This window comes from Phocoena phocoena, chromosome 15 (genome assembly GCF_963924675.1).
Source record: "Phocoena phocoena chromosome 15, mPhoPho1.1, whole genome shotgun sequence".
NCBI classification, from domain to species: domain Eukaryota; kingdom Metazoa; phylum Chordata; class Mammalia; order Artiodactyla; family Phocoenidae; genus Phocoena; species Phocoena phocoena.
Genome location: NC_089233.1, coordinates 79608828 through 79628855, shown reverse-complemented (window position 1 = coordinate 79628855; position 20028 = coordinate 79608828). Strand labels below are relative to the sequence as shown.

Sequence of the window (20028 nt, the reverse complement as noted above, 5' to 3'; positions counted from 1 at the left end):
CGCAGCTAATTTCTAGTCACCCTTCAGGTCGTGGCACAGCATCCCTTTCTCTATCAAGCCTTCCTGATTGCCATGATGGATCTAATTCCCTAGTTTAGCCTTTTTTTTTTTTTTTTAGCACCAAATCCTTCTCTCCACCCCACAACACTTATCATAGTTGAAATTTTACATACATTTGTGGAATTATTTGTTTGGTGTCTCTCTCTCTCTCTCTCTCTATGAGGCCATGTAACCCCAGCACTCAGTACCCATCGCAGGTCATAGAAGGCAGTCGATGCATTTTTTATGAGTAAATGAATAAATCATAATACTTTCCTCCTGTTTTCTGGAAAAGCAAGCAAGCTAGTTGGTGGAGGGCACTTCCCCTTCAACCAGTGCTTGTTAATTTAATTACCATTTAGAGCTAAAACAGCACCAGGTGTCCGAGACCATTTGGAACATGCATAAATGCAGAACCGTCTGAGCTCAGCCATTTTGATTGCACTGTTGATACAAGGCAGGGGTTATTTTAAACCCTAGCATTATGTGGTTTTGTACATTTTTAAATGGAACTGGGATTATTCCAGGATCACCTATCACAAAAGTCATTTCTATACATTGGCCCTGTAGCTCCTGATTCGAACATAGAATCTGTTCAATAAATGGCTCCCTCTTAGTATCAAAAAAGTCAGCACAGAAGATACTGTCTTACATCAGATAGTAAAGTTCACATTATTTGTGAACTCCCTTTGGAGGGGCAACGTGCAGTGTGGAAGGAGCGCCAGATAGGAGCCGGAAGTCTGGATCTGAGACCAGACTGTGGCCCTGGTTAGTGTAGGGCAGATCGTAGACCTCAATTTCCCCATCCATGAAAATTCGGGCATTCGATTAGGTGGTCTCTAAGACTCTTTCCAACGTCAAAAATACTCTGAAACGTCCTGAATTTTTCCACATCCTGTTTTTACTGCCAGATTTTTTTTTCTTTTATTCAGAAAATGTAGTCAAAGATCCGACCCCCCTGGGAATTTAAAGGGTTGTGTCACAAGTCCCTGGACCAACGATCATTAAAATGAAGCTGCTTAAGATGGCGAGGTTAGGTCAGGTGAGCCCAGTGTTAAAAATTTTAATGCAATGTTCACTCATGTCCAGGTAAATGGAGACTGTAATTCTCCTAACTCTTCCTTTGTCCCGTGAGTCAGGAGGTGGCAGAGCATGGAAGTAACAGCCCAGTCACTGAAGAGATCAGATGTCCCGGAAGTGGACTTCAGCCTGGCCGCTCGGAGTGGGGAGAGATGGGGGGCGGTGGCGTGGAGAGAAGGTGGGGGAGAGAAAGAGAATAGGGACTGAGTGAATAGCATTTGGAGTTTTATATCAATTACAATCCATCCAGTTACATCTAATTTAGATGTGGAGGCTGCATCTAAAAGTGAAGAAATGAGTGTTGTGGATGCTGTTCAAACTCAAACCTCTTCCTTACCTGAGTTCCTTACACAAACTCTATAGACTATAGATCTATAGATCTTTATAGACTAAACTTTGTAGACTATAGATCACTATAGTAATCTCTAAAGCAGAGTGTGAGAGGAAAACTTCAGCACTTCTCTTTTGAAGTATATTTATTGGAACCCATCTTTCATTTCAAATTTGGATTAGTAAAACAATACATCTTTATCATGTAAACAAATACGTGTGTATTGGAGGTGCATATTTTTACTGCCATGACCATGGTCGAAAGAAGACCAGGGTCCTCAACACGACCTAACATTCTAACAGCCCAGTGCCTCTTCCAATCACTTTGAGTCCTAATGCGTTACTTACATAAACATGTTACATAATGGTTCTATATATATTTTTTTCTGCAAAAGGAATATATCTTGATCTTTTTCCAAGATTTTAACACAAATCCACATCCATGTAGAATATTTGGAAAATACAGAAAATTATGAAGAAGACACTTAACTTGCATAACCCCAGTCCATATTTGTAAAAAAGAGATCTTTTGCTTTTGAAATCCTGAGATCATTTTAATTTTTTTGAACTCTTATAGGGTGCCGAAAAGTCACCCGCCACTTCAGCCGACCTCAAGTCAGACAAAGGCAATGTTACACCCCAGGAGCCCCAAGGGGCTGCCAAGAATTCTACATCCACTGAAACAGCAAAGGAAGGTGCCAAGGAAAAGGGGGGCCCCACCTCTCTGCCTCTGGGCAAACTGTTCTGGAAAAAGGTAAGTCCTAGTTTCAAGATTTGGAGAGTCCTTGGGGCCAGGATGACTTGAGATATGGTTTCTATTGGGCCAACGGATGTATTCAGCAATGCATGGAGTTTCTTGTTCTCCAGAATGACTCATCTTGCCATCTAGTTGAAGACTTGTAGCTCACCCCCGGGAAAAATGAAACACCTATAGCGTTAGAAGCACGTGTTTTGTGGGGAAGAAAAGGAAGTGAACAAGTCGAATTTTTCATTCTTGGAATTAATCCGGTTCATGACAGAGGGTTATGGTATTTCGTGATTTCATTTTCTTTCTAAAATGGTGGGTTACATAAAGGTTATGCCCCCATCAGCAGTATAAGAGAGCACATTATCCTACACCCTTGACAACAGCGTTTTATCAAACTTCTTAATACTCGCCAATATTACAGAGTGAAAAATGGTACTCAAGTGTAATTTTTAATTATGTATAGTTTGTGAATGAGGTAGGGTGCCTTTTTTTTTTTTTTTTTGCGGTACACGGGCCTCTCACTGTTGTGGCCTCTCCCATTGCGGAGCACAGGCTCCGGACACGCAGGCTCAGTGGCCATGGCTCACGGGCCCAGCCAGCCGCTCAGCAGCATGTGGGATCCTCCCGGACCGGGGCACGAACCCGTGTCCCCTGCATCGGCAGGCGGACTCTCAACCACTGCACCACCAGGGAAGCCCTGGTTGCCTTTTTTTATCTGCATTAAGAACCATTAATGTTTTTCTGTGAATTGTTTATTCATAAGTTTTGCCCATTTCCTAAAAATGGGATCGTTGGGTAGATTGTTCCTTTCATCACAGCACAATGTTTCTCTTTGTCCCCTTAACAGCTTGGGGCTGTTAGTATATTTATTTAACATCAGTGTTGTTTTGCTCACGGTACATCTTTGGCCATTCTTGTATCTTCAGTCTTCCTTAGATTTAAGACTTGTGAATACATTTTTAGTTCCAGAACAAACAAACGAAACTAATAAAATGTAGGTTACTCTGGTTTCCTCCTGGCTTTCTCTGAGCTCTCCCAGCCTGGCGAGATGAACCGCCTCTGGGCTCTCTGCCCCTCCTACCCCAGCCAGATGGAAGCAGCCATCAGCAGCCCCAAGGTCTCCATCTCCTTGGTTGTCAACCAGTTCACCACCAGGGCAAGCCCACAAGGTGCTCTGTGAGAGGAAAATTCAAACCGCTGTCTGAATTCTTTTCCCTTGAGAATTAAGGTGCCGAGTAAGGAAATGAGGTGGGTGGGGCTGAGCAATTCTGAGAGCTATTCCCTGATCCTCATTGCTGAGCAAACCTCAGCTGCCAGACAGGTGCAGAACTCTTGCCTGTTTTAAATGTGGCCAAAAGATGAGCGAGAAGTCAGGGATGGGGCAGGGAGAGGTGGTGGGGGCAGGTGTAAGATAGAGCTGGAAAAATCTAACTTAGCCGTTTCAACAAAACATCCATGCCACTTGGCACGCAATGCAAGGAAGGTGATAAATACAGATGCCGCTGTGCTGTTAGTTTATGCTCTTGTCCAGAATCCAGCTGGATTTCTGAAATGTTCTCCTGTTTGTTTTCTGTTGTACAGAAATCTCCCTTCTAAGTTCTGCTCAGAACACAGACTCTTAATACTTACTGAAAACTTGGGATGATGTCACTTGACATTCTGTTCTAATGCTCCTTCTTCACCAGTCTTTTTTTACAAAAATATTTTATCAGCAATATAATGAAGGGAAAAATTTCCAAGAAAGTTACATCCATATATTGGTGGCAAGGGGGAGACTTAAGTGACTCATATTCAAATATTTTTACTTAAATAGCCATATATACGTATATCCAAAGTGTATTAGGAATAATAAAACTAGCACATTAAAGTCAAGATTTAACATATATTATGGTCAAGGTGAGACTATATAGATTTAGTTTAAAAAGGTAACGCAGTTAAAAGGAAAGTGTTATGTAATTAATGGTACGGATAATAAGTAAATAACGGTAAATCGGGGTCCTCCAGGAAGCGGACACTAAGACAGAATTGATGTGCAGGAGATGTATCAGAGGAAACTGACTGTGGAGGCTAAAGGGAAGGGGGCAGGAGTGGGTGGTGAGAGGCTGCAGACCACAGCGAGGGGCTGACACCTCTGTGCAGGGAGAGAGGGAAGGAGGAGAGGGTTGGAAAGACCTCAGGGTGGCGGTGGTGCTGAGCCGGGCGGGAGGTATCCCCCAGAGCAGAGCGTGCCCCGGGGGGAGTCCTGCATTGGGCAGCATTGGGCAGGACCAGCCCAGCACCCTCTGCATTGGGCAGGACCAGCCCATTCGTTTCCGGGGAGCAGCGAGGAGATCTCAGAGGTAGCGGATGCTGAAGGCGTGACAATCGAAGCCTGCCTTTCTTGCAGGGAAATCTGACCAGCACACGGCCACGGCTGCCACAGATGGTGAGATTGTGCATACAGCGTGGCAGAACTGTACTGGAGGTCAGCAAACGACTGAAGTTGGAGGAACACTGATGCAGGGTTAAAAGCTTAGAGTCAGACAGATTCCACTCTGAGTCCCAATCCACCTCCATGAGCCTCAGTTTCCTCATTTGTGAAATGCAAATGATAATAGTACCCATGCCATGGAAATGAGTGAGGATTAAATTTAAAAAGGCCAGTAAACGCCTCCCCGCCACCATCACCACCACCACGGTTCACACAACAACGTCTGATGAGTGGTCCGTCCTCCTTCCGTCATTTATGCTCAGAGGGTTGGGACACTAACATGTCCACTTCTGCATCTTTCTGTGCCATCCAGTCTGGGGAGGCTTCTAAACTTCACATGCTTTATCTTTCCTTATCTTTGGCATCTATAAGGGATGCGTTGGTTCCTCTTTGAAATTCCGGCTCTTTCCATTGAAAATAAAAGTCAGGACCACTGGGCATTCATCTATTCATTTATTTCAGTCTCACTGTTTTTTCACCATTATCTGACTTTTATTTCTTTAGTAGATCATAAAAACAGTGAGGTTAAGAGAAACTAAAAACCAAGTCTCCTGTTTGGTTGTCAAGATTGTCTTTCCTTCTTTCACCCAATCTGAAAGAATAGATTATATGGAAGTGAAAAAGGGGAGAGTCACTCATTCAGCAGTGGTTTTAATCACTTTCTTTGTGCTAATTTTTTTTGGGGGGTGTGTGTGTGCTACGTTTTAGGCATTGAAAAAATATCAGTGAGCAGATTGCTGCCCTCTGGTAGCTTACATTCTCATGAAGGAACTTATTTCTAGTAGGAAACAAAATGAAAGTCTTCATTTTCTTTTCTTTAAATTAGAATAAGCTTTGGCTATAAAACCATTCTTGTAAAAATTTTGAAAAACAAACAAGGGGAAACACCAGAAAAATGCTGATATTTCCACTAACTAACCCTAAGCTCGCTTTCTTCTCTTTTAATTGAAAAGCTTTTAAACAAACACATTTTGAAGTTTGCAATTATGAACATCAGAAATGAATTTTTCCCCTAACAGGCTGTCAGTATGAAACTATGCATTATTTTGATTTATAGTCTTGATTGCCAAAGTAGTTCTTATTATAAACAAAAAAAAAATAACCTTTGAGAAAATTAATTTCAAATTATGTTGTGCTTGCCAGAAAATGTTTAAATCCAGTTATATGGCCTAACTGCGCCCTTGATTGTTCAGGGTTAACTGGAATACCATTTGCTCTGTGACCTCACAAAAGTTATTTACTCTGTTTGGGTTTCTTTTTCCTCCTCTGTTGAGTAAAAAGATTGGAGTAGATTATCTTAAAAAATCTTGGGGATGGCGAGTTTGCGTAACAGTCAGAATCAGAAAGGCGGGACTATGTCACCTTGGGCAAATTACTTGACCACTCAGAGCCTTTATTTTCTTATCTGTAAAATAGGCACTGTGTTTATCTCACAGTGTTGTTATGAGAATCCAGTCATTTACATGGAGAGCATCTGAGACATACTAAGTGCTCAGTGAACAGTGTTACCCTCATTTCTTCAAGTATGACATCGCTGGTTATGATCTGAAAAGCCACGTGGGGCTTCTAGTGCCAATAGCACCCGAGGTACAAAACAAGTCTAAGATATATTTGCTACCATCAAAACCCTGAAATCCATTTGGAGGAATAGGATATACACGCATGCATGCACGCGTGCGTGTGTATGTGTATGTGCCTGCACACAATTAATAAATGATACATTTGGAGCATCTTCGAAACAGCCTTTTTCCTGCTTTCCTTTGGGAGAGACAAATGATGAATAGAAAAATAATGTGAGTTTTGAAGCCAAAGAGACACATAGTCAAATCTCGGCTCTGAGGGTTCCTGGCTGTCTGAATGTGAGCAGAGACTTAAACCCTCCAAGCCTCACTTTCCTCAGCTCTGAAAGTAGGAGGTGGTACCTACCTTTCATGATTTTGGGGAGAACTGAGTTGGAAAATGAATGCAAAGTGAGTGGCATTCAGTGAGTGAAAGCTCCATTACAAAACAGTCAAGTGTGGAATCCAGTGTTAATCCGTGGAATACAGGTTAAAAACGCTACGGCTGTTTAGACAAGGGAGCAGTCAGTGTAGGTCAAAATAGACTAAGAAAACTTAAAAATTCCTTTGACTCATCTGGGTTATTTGTTTCAAATACACAATTTTGTGTGTGATCCCAGAATCCATGGGGATCCTGGTTTAGAAAGCCCAGCACAGGGCTGGACAATTATGGAAGCACTTGAAAGATGGGATGAAGTATCCAGCCTTGATAGAAAAAGTCTTAGGTCCACCGTGAAATCAGAACAGCCGTCACGTGATCCAAATGGTGCTTCTGGGAGACTTGGTAGCAACAGGGTGTCTTCTGGCTTAAGTGCTACCATGTGACAGCATTTTAAAGAAACTCCTTTAAGAATTGAAATGCGCTGTTTAAAGGAGAGGAGCTCTTGTTAATCACGTTTATATGATAAGTACATATGCTATTTAGATCCTTATTCTTGGCAATATAAATGTCCAGACAAGATCCTTTAGATTTCAAACTGGATTGTTGTTGTTGTTGTTAATGAGATTGGACAATTTTTAGACTCGCCAGATAACAGCCAGATGTCCAGTTTATTGAAAAAGATTGAAGTGTTCCTGGTTTTGAGATTCGAATGAGAATCCCACGCTCTGTGTGTTTCCTGACCAGCCCCACACCTTATCATGCTCCTCTGGCTGAAGGGCTTGAGAACCTAGTAAATGCCTCTGGTCTGCAGAAATCGACCTTGCACTTCACAATCATTCTCTCTCATTCACTTTGAAGTGAGTTGCTGTGCCGTCCGATTTTCCTTCCTGTCTCTGAAATTCCTTTCCCGAACATATTCCCAGTGTGGAAGAGTTAGTCTTCTCTCCTCCTCCTTAGAGATCATCCATCACAGCGTACTCGCTGGCAGTGGAAATGATGAATTGGAATCTGGTTCTGCTGGGTCCTCAGCTCATAGGCTTTTTGCTGTGTGGAAAAGATGAGGAGAAAAGGAAGAAGTTGTCCGATGTCTTTGTCTGTAGTTGTGTATTGAACTTGGAAACCATCCTGGTTACAGATACACATTAAATGTGAGATCCAGGATGTCAGCTTTGAAGGAGAATTAGAGACACATCCTCAAACTTCAGAGGGAGGTATTGTTTTAGAATAAGAGCAAAATTTAATAGGTATTGGAGCAGAGGCCTAGAAATTAGGGGAGATCTGCTTCCATTTTGAAGACCGACATGGAATACTAACGTAAAAAAATGAACCTGCTGCCTAACGCAGAGCTCAATAATATGGGTTGTTGTCATTATTATTATCTTTGATAGTATTACTGTTTTTCTTCAGTTCTGTAGTGTCGCATCTAAGGCATGTTCACAAGATGGGTAGATGCAAGCCAACAAAGGATATTTATTAGAGGATCAAAACCACATGCAAGAAGCTGTCTTTGGGACGGCCTCTGGAATCTGGCCTCAGGCCTGTTTATTCAGAGTTTTTATTTGTAACTTGGTCAATAAACTGTGAAGCACATTTGTCAAGTTTACAGGCTGGGTGGGCTCATTAATGCAATCCAAAATATAAACAATAAGGATCTCAAAATACTGGCACAGTGGGCTGAAGTTAGGGTGTCCTGGGATTTTTGTTTTACGAAGGTCAATGTGCCACTTATCCTGTAGGGAGCAGATCATCACGATTTTAGCTGAGATCCACACCATCCTGTACCCCATTCCAATGCTGGAACCCCGTATAACCTAAGAGCAGTGTTAAAAATGTCTGCTCCTAAGGGATTCAGGAGCAAACATATATCTGAGACAGATATAAGGAAATTCTGAAAGCAACTGGAATTGGTCAAGAAAAGTTTTTAAAAATGTATTTCATTGAAGTACAGTTGATTTCCAATGTTGTGTTAATTTCTGCTGTATAGCAAAGTGATTCAGTTATACATATATATACATTCTTTATCATATTCTTTTCCATTATGGTTTATCACAGGATATTAAATATATTTCCCTGTGCTATACAGTAGGACTTTGTTGTTTATCCATTCTCTATATAATAGTTTGCATCTGCTAATTCCAAATTCCCAACCCATCCCTCCCCCACTCCCTTTCCCCCTTGGCAACCACAAGTCTGTTCTCTATGTCTGTGAGTCTGTATCTGTTTTGTTGATAAGTTCATTTGTGTCATATTTTAGCCTCCACATAAGAGTGGTGTATGGTATTTGTCTTTCTCTTTCTGACTTACTTCATTTAGTATGGTAATTTCAAGGTCCATCCACGTTGCTGCAAACGGCATGATTTCATTCTTTTTTATGGCTGAGTAATATTCCATTGCATACATATATGTACCACCTCTTCTTTATCCATTCATCTGTCAATAGACATTTAGGCTGTTTCCATGTCTTGGTTATTGTGAATGGTGCTGCTATGAACATAGCAGTGCATGTATCTTTTTGAATTATAGCTTTGTCCACATATATGCCCAGGAGTAGGATTGCTGGATCATATGTCAACTCTATTTTTAGTTCTGTGAGGAACCTCCGTACTGTTTTCCATAGTGGCTGCACCAATTTACATTCCCATCAACAATGTAGGAGGGTTCCCTAAGAAAAGTCTTAAATAGGTCAAGGAGGCCTAATTTATGCCACTTTTCCTCAGCATTCACAAAAATCGTTTCCATTAATTGAACACATCCTATGTGCGGGCACTGTGCTAAGTGCTTTACACATATGAGATTAACGTCAGCAGATTGACTGAAGCATGTCAATCCACATCCCTACTCATCCCATTCAGATAGTTCTAGGAATCTAAGGAATGTGATCACAACTCGGTCCAGGCCCCCATATGTCTCTACTGGGTGATCGCTCCCAAACCACACCACTGTCACCAGAGCCACCAAGGAGAAGGTCCACACCAACTTACCCGATGCCTCACTGATGTCCTCATGAGCCTGCCATAGTTCCCCTGCCACTTGCAAAGCAGTTGGAGAAAACTCTCTTTCTGTGTGGTGCTCAGCTCTGGGAGCAGCGGCTCGGGACACAGAGTGACACCATTTAACAAGACCCACCCTCGGCATCCACGCAGCCCTTTTCTCCCCAGTGGACGCCCAACTCGAGGGTAGCTGAGCTGGTCTGAGTTGGTCTACCGGCCACCAGCATCCTACCCAGAACTCCCCCTGCAGGTAGCTGGCTTGCCTGGAGTCCTACCCAGAACTCCCCCTGCCGGTAGCTGGCTTGCCTGGAGTCCTACCCAGAACTCCCCCTGCAGGTAGCTGGCTTGCCTGGAGTCCTAACTTCCATCGGTGAATTCTCTTTCTGACGTCCTTTTCTTAAAGTCTTCATTTCTTCTCCTCCCATGCCTTCTGACTTCTAGAAAAGACTGTAGACAACTGACCCCTCATTGCAAACATGGCTTAAGTTGTCCCTCCCACCATACGCACACCTTCCAGAGTCTCTAATTCCCATGGAAAGGGAGGTCTTCACATACGTACCGGGAGGAGCTGTGTGGCCTGACCCCAGCCACCGGACGTAGGTGAGTCTCAGCTCTCCTCAGCCATGACTTTCCCTTCACAGGCTTTATTGTATCTATTCTTTGGAACAACTCTCTGATTGGTAACAGTCTAATAGCCCACTTTTGAGTAAGTGAACTGAGGCTCAGAGAGCTGTGGTTGACTAGCCCAAGGTTGAACAGCTAAAACACTGAATTTGAACCTGACTCCATAGCCCAAGATGCTCTAGACTTGGGTTCTGAGCAGGTTTTCCTTACATGTGCCAAACACTAAATGGAAACAAGAACCTGGTGTCTCATTATCCATTTTTGGGTCCTACTTTTAACTGGATTTCAGCCACCCCAACATGAAGGCTATGCCCTTAGGCCAGTGTGCAAATGTACAAAAATGTGCAAAATGATTTTGAGTGGTTCTTGAAGACAGCCCTAAACATTTAATCAGTCATGTAATGCAAAGTTATCTTCTCGCCATTCTACTCTGTTTTCTTTGCTGACCTTAATTATAAAATCTCTTCGTGATATTAATAGTCAATTTTTACTGTGCTAATAACACTTGCTGGTCTCTCTTTTTAACAAAAACTTAAAAATAATTAGAATTTAATGAGCATTTTTGTTTTATTCATTGCAGTAGTTTTGATACATACTTTTGGTTACAGGGAGGATGTTGATACTACATGCATGATAATGATAAGATGCTTTCTTTTAAAATATATTTGTTTAAGTAAAAAGATAGTCAACTTAAAGAAAAATATCACGTAAATACAGATGGTACACGGGCAGGTCAAGAATCGTGAAAATGGTATGCAAATTACTGACTTTTGAGATATGTCCCACTGGGCTAATTCCCAAAATAAGGAGTGTTTTGCTGGGTAGTAGAACTTTGAAGTGGGAAATAATCATTTCTTTTGAAACAGACAGTACTTATAATGCCAACTTTGAAACATCAGAAGGATCTGGATGTCTGAAGCCATAACAAAGATGATGGAAACATCACTGTTGAGAATAGCTCCTTGCACGCTGCACCATCGCCTACACCCAGTTCTCAGTTTCCTCTAGAAAACAGTGAGCAGTCAACAGCCAAGAACTTGCCAGACACAGGAAACCAAAGCACAAACTAGTCTCCTTACAACCAACTGGGACAGGAAAGAGGGCTTGAAAACCTAAAAGTGCCATTCTTACATAGTGGGCGGGTTTTCTCAGCCTGACATAGACAGTATATTGACTCTTGAAACTTTTGTGGGTCAGGTTAAGGAGGCCTGGCTTTTAAAATATCATTTAACTCTTTGCCTTTTCATGGGATTAAATAGCATCCAGGTGGTCTCGGGGAGAAGGAGTGTAGTTCCAAGAAAGCTACACTGCTTGCAATTCCTTCTGAGTGTGCTATAATTTTCTGACAATCAGAAGCTTCCAGAAAACCCACAGTCCATTTTAGGGACATATTTTGTGCGCAGGTAAGCTTCAGTATGAGAAGATAAGGAAAAATAAATGGTCCAAACTGAAGATCTCATCTAGCGAGAGAGCAAGTCTGGTAGAGGAGAAAGAGGCCCGCACAGTCACACACACACACACACACACACACACACACACACACACACACACACACAATGATCCTTTTTTTAAAAAAATAAATTTATGTATTTTATTTATTTTATTTTTGGCTGCGTTGGGTCTTCGTTGCTGCGTGCAGGCTTTCTCTAGTCGGGTGAGCGGGGTCTACTCATCGCTGCCGTGCACGGGCGTCTCATTGTGGTGGCTTCTCTTGTTGCAGAGCGTGGGCTTCAGTAATTGTGGCACATGGGCTCAGTAGTTGTGGCGCACGGGCTTATTTGCTCCGTGGCACGTGGGATCTTCCCGGACCAGGGCTCAAACCCATGTCACCTGCATTGGCAGGCGGATTCTTTATCACTGCGCCACCAGGGAAGCCCCACACAAAGTGATTCTGATCCTTCAAGTTATCACGGCAGGGGGAAAACCTGGCTTTTGGAACCATTTTCACCATTTTTTTTTTTTTTTTTTTTTTTGCGGTACGCGGGCCTCTCACTGTTGTGGCCTCTCCCGTTGCGGAGCACAGGCTCCGGACACGCAGGCTCAGCGGCCATGGCTCACGGGCCATGGCTCACAGGCCCAGCCGCTCCGCGGCATGTGGGATCTTCCCAGACCGGGGCACGAACCCGTGTGCCCTGCATTGGCAGGCGGACTCTCAACCACTGCGCCACCAGGGAAGCCCTCACCACTTTCTAGCTGTACCATCCTGAACAAGTGACTTCACCTTTCTGTACTTCCGTCTCTTGTAGTGTAAGTGAAGGTCACCATGCTGACCGCTTGGGGCTACTTTAAGTGACATGGTGTATGCAGAGCACCACATGAAGAAGATATATTTGCAAATGTCAGTCCCTTCTTCCTCTCCCACTGCATGTTTTTAAAGCAAAAATAAAAGCAGGACTTGGAACAAAATCAACATAGATAAGAGTTCTTACCCTGGAATCCAAAAGAAAGACAAGGATCTATGAACACCCTGAAATTATTTGCAAAATATTTTGTTCATGTTTACTTTTCTGGGAAGAGAGACCAGCTCTGTCAAGTGAGTCTCAAAGTGGTCTGTAAACACCACCACCCACCCACCTAAAAATCCTTCAGAACAACTGCAAAAAATATGCAAAGATGACCTCCCAAGTTGGAGCTTGGCAAACTGATATAATGATTGTGACATTGACCTTTGATAGAATTTGGATAACTCCTCTCCTATTTGGGGCAGGACTGTAGATGCCAGAATTACTGCAGGGATTAACAGAGTTTGAAGCTGGGTGCGTTGGACCCCAGCCCTCTGGCCCTTCACAGAAGTATTTTAACGAGATTGTACTTTGGCATGGTGACCTTGGCCTATGTTGAACGCTGATGTAAGATGGAGCTTCGGATGCTGGCCACTGCCCGACTGCCAGGGTAAGGCTGAGTACTGCTTGCTCTCTGAGGACCATGGGATGAATTTCTCTGGACATGTTACCAGAATTTTCCTGAGAAGCTCATGTATCTTGCCTAACAATGACTGTATCGTGTGACCAATCATAGATCCCTCTTTTCATCAGCTACCAGAAACTGTCAAGGCAAACGTGTTCCTTGCCCACAGCCAAGACTGTGTTTTCTGTCGCATCCCTTCTCCTCACTCCATTTGTATTCTGCCTGCATCTGTATGTTTATTTTTCCTTTGTTACATTTTAAAATACATAACTTAATTTACACTGTTTACATTTGTGTAAAGCTCCTTGAGTTTCTTCTTGGAACAAGGTACGCATAAGCTATGTCCAAGAATGGCACCCGAAAGCTGTTAGCCCTGGTTTTGGTAACAGTCTGACTCTTACTTTTGTTTTTATCTTCCCTTTAGTCAGTTAAAGAGGATTCAGTTCCCACAGGTGCAGAGGAGAATGTAAGTTATGCATTAAATGACAGAATCATTCCATACTCATCTCCGGCATGATGGACCACTGCGGGTGTCAGCTCTGGGGTCCTGGGTTCTTGCATGTTCCAAGTGTTATTCATCCGTTGTAGACTCTTTCTGCCTTTCACGTAATTAGGGACCATGGGGGAACAACTTTGGATAAATATTTGTAAAGCCCATTGAACCAATGCAAATAAAATGCAAAATCAGAGCACACATTTTTAGCATTTGTTACCCTTAAGGGGCTGAAAGAGTCTACTAAACATAAGAACATCTTGCCGCTTCCTTAAGGGACAATGATGCTGCACCCTCTGCTTCATCTTACTTCGATCGCTCTTTCGCCTTTATTTCCATGGCAACCTAGATTCTCCACTAACAGTGGGTGGTACCCAGGACAGGTAGTTGCATCAGATATGATGGCAGATTGCTGCAATAGTTGCTGTGAGGCTCTTGGTCCCGGGCAGGAGAGCCAACTGTGTGGGTCTACACCTGACAGACATAGGTTGAGCCTCACTCTCTTTTTGGCCTTTAATTTCCGAGAATGATGGTCAAAACTTTCAAGACACTGCATTCATGTCTGAAGGAGATGGCTCCCTGTGAGACACCACAAAAATGTATCTTTCCAAAACATCTTCCAGGGAGATGAATAAATTGGCCTTATGAGTTTCAGACCCAAAACAGTAGCTTTCTGCTCTGAAAGAAGTACAGTCTTTGGAAAATGTTCTAAGTGGGCGAAGTTCACAGCCCCTTAAGATAGAAACTGTTTGTTATCATTTCACCAAAGCAAAATATGTTTGGCTCTTCCGAGGTGTCTCTTGTTTGCTTGCCATGGATGGGACTTGTGTTTTCACCTTTATTTAATTGCTGGAACTGAGCAGAAGTTGAAAATCCAATATGTTCCAGAAAGGATGTCTGTGATGTGGAATAAAAATTAGAATGGCTATGTTGTAATTCTTGTTGGGAGAAAACCCTTCGGAATCTGCTCTGTTGTTGTTGTTACTGTTGTTATTTCTCTTTCCTTCTCTCCATCTCTCCCTTCTTTCTCTGCCCCCCCACCACCTTCTTCTTCCTCTTCTTCCCCCTCCTCTCCCTCCCCCTCCCCCTCCTGTCTCCCCCTCCTTCTTCTTCTTCTTCCCCCACCCCTTTCTTTTTGGAGCCAAATTTAGTAGCTCACAAAGCTCAGGTCTCTGGTAATTCAAATTCTCATGAATTTGCTGGCTATTTTCTAGCAAGCCTAGGTCTCTGTTTCAGCAGTCTACAAGAGGGAACTCTTCCCATGAACTCTAAATTTAAAAGCTGCAGGTTAAATCCAGGGCAGCTGTTAGCTTCGAAGTTCCAGGTTTTTTGAAGAGAAACTTCTTTTTGGATATTCGTGTGTAGTTGCCTATCCGAGGAACCTCGTGTCTCTTGCAGCTCGCATGTGAAAATGCAGAGTTGATCTCCAGCAGGCAAACAGAATGTGTTTTATTTTCAAATTTGAAACAGAAAAATAACATGAATTAGTTAAATGATTGATACTGAAAGATAACACAAAATCAGATAGAGATACAAATGAAAGCAAAATATTGGGATGGCCAAAAAGTACATTCAGGTTTTTCTGTAATATCTTATGGAAAAGCCCAAACGAACTTTTTGGCCAACCCAATATTTTTGTCAAGAAAATAAAGAAGCATTTAAAAATGGCTTTACATTGCTTAGTCCTACAAATGATGTTTCTATTTCTAAGCTTCCACATTTCATCTCCTAACTATTAGTTGGAAAGAGTGAGGCTAAAATGTTGTGATCTTGGCCCCATCATCCCCAGGCTGTGCTGCCTCTTGGACCTCAGTTTACTCATCTCTTAAATGGCCGTAATAATATTACCTACCCCTTAGGATTCTTGTGAGAATTAAATGAGTAATGCAGGTACTATGCGTATTTCAGTGCCTGAAACACAGGAAGAACTCAGTAATTCAGGGTTGGCAAACTACCGTTAATGGGCCAAATACAGCCCATCACCTGTGTTTGTATGGCCCATGAGCTAAGAATGGTTCTTACATTTTGAATGGTTGAAGACAAATCAAAAGAAGAATAATATTTTGTGATGCGTGAAAATTATACAAAATTCAAATTTCAGTGTTTATGAATAAAATTTTATTAGAACACAGACACTCTCCTTCCTTTACACAGTCTATGGCTGCTTTCATGCTACAAGGGCAGAACTGAGTAATTGCTAGGCCCTTTACAGGAAGAGTTTGCCTCCCCCTGCGGGAGTGTCAATGCATAGGAGTTGTAACAACAGGAAGTGAGTGCTTCCCAGTAATCAGGGATTATATTTCCTCATGAAATTACACACCTCACAGCTGACTCAGTGTCCACGTGGAGTCAAAGTATGTGTAAAACAATTAGTTTAATTTCCTTTTCCCAAGTAAGAGAGATGGTGTTAATCCAAACAATGGATAATACTCTAAACCTTCAGAACAGGACAATTAGGTGTCATTAACCATATTACAAGAGTCCTGAAACAGTCTCAACTTCTTCTGGCTGAAATGCGATTGAGTTTAGTTTTTAAAGTTTCTCTACCGAGAATTTCCAAAACTGATCTATCACCCAATGCAAAGTAAAGAGCAGGCTGATGTCAACATTTTTCAAAATGTTTAATGAAAAGAAAAATAAGGTGCTTGAAGCCCCTGGAAGTTTTAACGCTTTTCCTAGAATGAGCCTTTGGTCCTAACAGGAAAAAAAATCTGTTCATCCTGACTACAGAAAATATTGAATTCTTTTGTTGTAACCTGAAAATGTTTTGACCACTGGTTAATTGAGGTAATGTTCTAACTAATGGTGGGGCGCTGGGGGCGGGGGTGGGAGCTTTCCTTCCCAGTGACCTATTAGATCAGGGAAACAGGTATTTCTCTTTCTTAGTGATGAACTTCTCAGTTGCAAGTGAAGGAAAAGCCATCTCTACCTGGATTAAAAAGAAAGTGGAACTTATCGGCTCTCGTGCTCTCCCTTGGCTCAGCCTCCTTGGCCTGGCTACATCCTCTGCCTTCCAACATCACGTCAACCAGTGCAGAGTAAAGGAGAAACTGGTCCAGCAGCAACCCTGCATGTCCTGGAATTTGTTCCTGTTCATTGACTTAAACAGGTTCCCATGCTCTGTTAGTCAGCATCTGCCAGGTTGTGTTGCAATAACAACCAAGCCCCGAATTCCAGTGGTTTTCAACAGCACAGATTCTTTTTTTTTTTTTCTCACTCATGCTGCATATCGGCTGTAAGTGGGCTTGTGGGTGATCCTTATGGCCTCTTCCTGCTGAAATCTAGATGGAAAAAGCAGCCCCTTCAACAAGGAGGTGCAGCTGGAATGGCAGAGAGAAAATAGTGCCATGGCTGAGCCATGGAATAGCTCTTAAAACTTTCACTCAGTCGAGGTTTATATCATGTCCACTCACATTCCATTCTCCAAAGCAAGTCACACAGCAGTGGGCATGCATGTGTAATTCTTTTATAGGAAGGCAGAATGAATAATTGGGAAAATTCTACTTTCTGCCACATATTCCCATCCCTGAACTCATATGACCAAGGAGCTAGACCATGTTAGTTGGCTTAGACCTGCTCAACCAGCTTCATCCATATTACATAGTATTAAAGTTAGGGAGGATTGTCCTCCCAAAGAAAACCTAGGGGGCTGAGAATGAGGAAGAATGTGAAAGAGTTACTGGGTATAAAAATAAAATCTCTACAGTGTCTTTGCAATTAAATAATCATGTTATAAATCAAATCAGAACAAATCCAAATAAGATTCTATAATTAAAAAATTTAATATCAATATTATTATGTCATGGGTGAAGTTTAAGTGGAGGAAATCCATTTTGCTATAAATCAGTTTCTGAAACTCACAGCTCTAGTAAAAACTGTGTAAACCAAATTTTAAGAGTAAATACGGTATATTACTAGGGGCAAAAAGTGAAACCTTTTGCTGAAATGTGTATTGTCCGTGTTAATTGTACTAGCCATCTACATGCAACATACAACATCCCCTCCTGAAATCAAGCAAGGGAGATTTAATTCTAAAATATAGCACAAATCTGATTTTCACCTTGTCTACTGTACCCAAAGTTAAAATGTGCAGATGCAGTCATATATTCTGAATAAGGAACAACTTTTTCCAAAGCTCTGGCCTGGAAAGGAATCAGAAAGCTATCCAAATAAAAATCAAATTCTTCTGTCTGTATATGCAAATCAGATCCTCACTTAGCTCGAATCCTTCTAGATTTCCACACTGGATGTCAGTGGATTTTTTTTTTTTTCTTGGCTGCTGAAAGCCGACTTCTTGGCCTGACTTCAAAGCTAATGAGAGTCCCTAGAAGTGCCTTTTTTTCTTCCTACTGAAATAGTTGTGTTTTGAAGAATGGACTCTGGGCTAGGATTTATAAGTTGACACCCCTTGACATTTGGAAAGGTCCAGTAAGAAAACCATTGGCGCTCAAGTAAAGTTGATGTGCAAAGTTATTCCCGTACAATCACTTTATCATATGAGTAAGTGGCCCACCAGGCTCTCCACACAAAAAATGAACTTGCTGCTTCAATCGCAAATAAATCTGAACCCAGAGTCCGTGAGTCAGACTCTGTTCATTACCTACCTAAGGGCCATTTCCCATTCCTCCACCCTCTTTCTCTTGATCTTAGGTAAGGTTGGCAAGCCCAAAGTATTTCACTGTGATTTGTCTAAACCGACAATCCCATTTTCTTCATCAATAATTAGTCAAGGGGTAAGGGTGTGACTTTTGGTCAATGAAATGTACCCTGAGTAGAGGATCAAAATACAGAAGTTCATTTGAAGCCACTCTTTTGCTGTGACTGTCCTTCCTTCTTAGGACATTGGATTGAGGATGTGATGCATGGAACTGTGGCAACTACTTTATATCCATGAGGCAGCAGATAAAAGGATGAAAATTCAGCATGACAAGGATGGCAGAGCCAAAGGATAGAAAGAGCCCAGGTTATAGAAGCACTGTGGAGCCACCAAACCAACCCCACAACTTCCTACTTTCAACCTTCTTCTTCCATATTGTTATTGGTTAAGTCACTATTAGATATTCAGTTACTGGTAAACAACTCCATCCTCATTGAAATGACTACTTGCCTGTGGTGTGACTTTGGCTAAGTCATTCACTCATTACGATTCTTGATCTATAGAATAGGGATAATGTTACCTACTATGAGCTGTCTTGAGTAACTCAGTAACTCTTTATTGAGGTAATATATTAAAGATGCCTTGTACAACGTCTGACATAGTAAGAGATAGTTATTGATATCTTCTCTAAATAGTGGACATGTGCATGGTGGGTGATTCCAGATAATTCATGCCCGTGGAGTAAATGGCTCTCAAATAGCCTAAGTAACAATGGCTCTCAAATAGCCTAAATGGCTCTCAAATAGCCTAAGTAACAACTGCTAGTGTTAATTAATTAATTAAGTGCTTATTATATGTCAGGCACGGTTCCAAGAACTTCACATGTGTTGCCTGATTTAATTCTCAAAACAACTTTCTGATGTGCATACTATCCCCATTGAGAAATGAGAAATGAAAGCACAGACATGTGGAGTAGGAAACTTGGATTAGAGCCCCTGGAAGGGGTAGGGTCAAGATTTAGGCCCAGGCAGGCCGGTCACTCTATCAGGCTGCCTACATTTCAGATGTACCCCAGGGCTCTTGTGGCTGAAGCTTATTTTTCAGAAATGCAATTAAATTAAGTCAGGCCTGGATGCGGAAACCCAGGACCACATTTGACCACTAATCCAGTCTCTTATTTGGCTCTAGTCTCTGCCTGGTTTCCTAAAGACAGGCCTGGGTTGAGTGAAGACAGACAGCCCAGCAGCAGAAGCCTTCTCCCAGCCGTGCTTTGTTTGACTGTCCAGTAGTTTTAGTGTTTTACTGTCTTTCAGTGGGACGACTTAACTTTCATTTGTCGTAGTTCCCACCACTCCTTTTTGTCTTAAACCTGGTCAGTCCATGCTGACTTCACCTGCCTTGCATTCTGGGGATTTTTGACTTTATAACTCCCCAACCTAGATCTTAGATTACAAAGGGAAAATGCTGTGAGTTGTGTCAATACCTTAAGAAATGGAAGGTGGGGAGACAATGCTATGATTTAATTGCCAGGTTTGGGGATGTTTCTATATGCTGATTTGTTGATGGGCACCTTCCTGCTTCAGCTGACAATATAAAGATGAAGGGTCCTTCTCAATTTGGATCATTTGGGTTATTTGCAAACCAATGGTATATTCCGCATGGAGGAACAGAAAATGATTTCTCCACAGTCATCCTGTGTTTTTAGAAATGACTAAGTTCCCCTCCCCTCCTCCCTAACAGCAAGAACAGGATTCGGAGGAAGCTGGGGGTCTGGCACCAGCCAAAACAAATGCAAAGATGCCTTTGGCT

General features: G+C 42.2%; 1 protein-coding gene across 2 annotated transcripts in view; it reads left to right on the top strand.

The window, feature by feature from the left end:
- BCAS1 (brain enriched myelin associated protein 1) overlaps positions 1-20028 on the top strand; it is a 96503-nt gene that overhangs the window by 58051 nt on the left and 18424 nt on the right. For both annotated transcript variants that reach the window (XM_065892447.1, XM_065892448.1), the window contains exons 6-7: positions 2027-2203; positions 13554-13595. In XM_065892447.1, coding sequence (XP_065748519.1) covers positions 2027-2203; positions 13554-13595 — 219 coding nt within the window. The remainder of the gene's footprint in view (positions 1-2026; positions 2204-13553; positions 13596-20028) is intronic.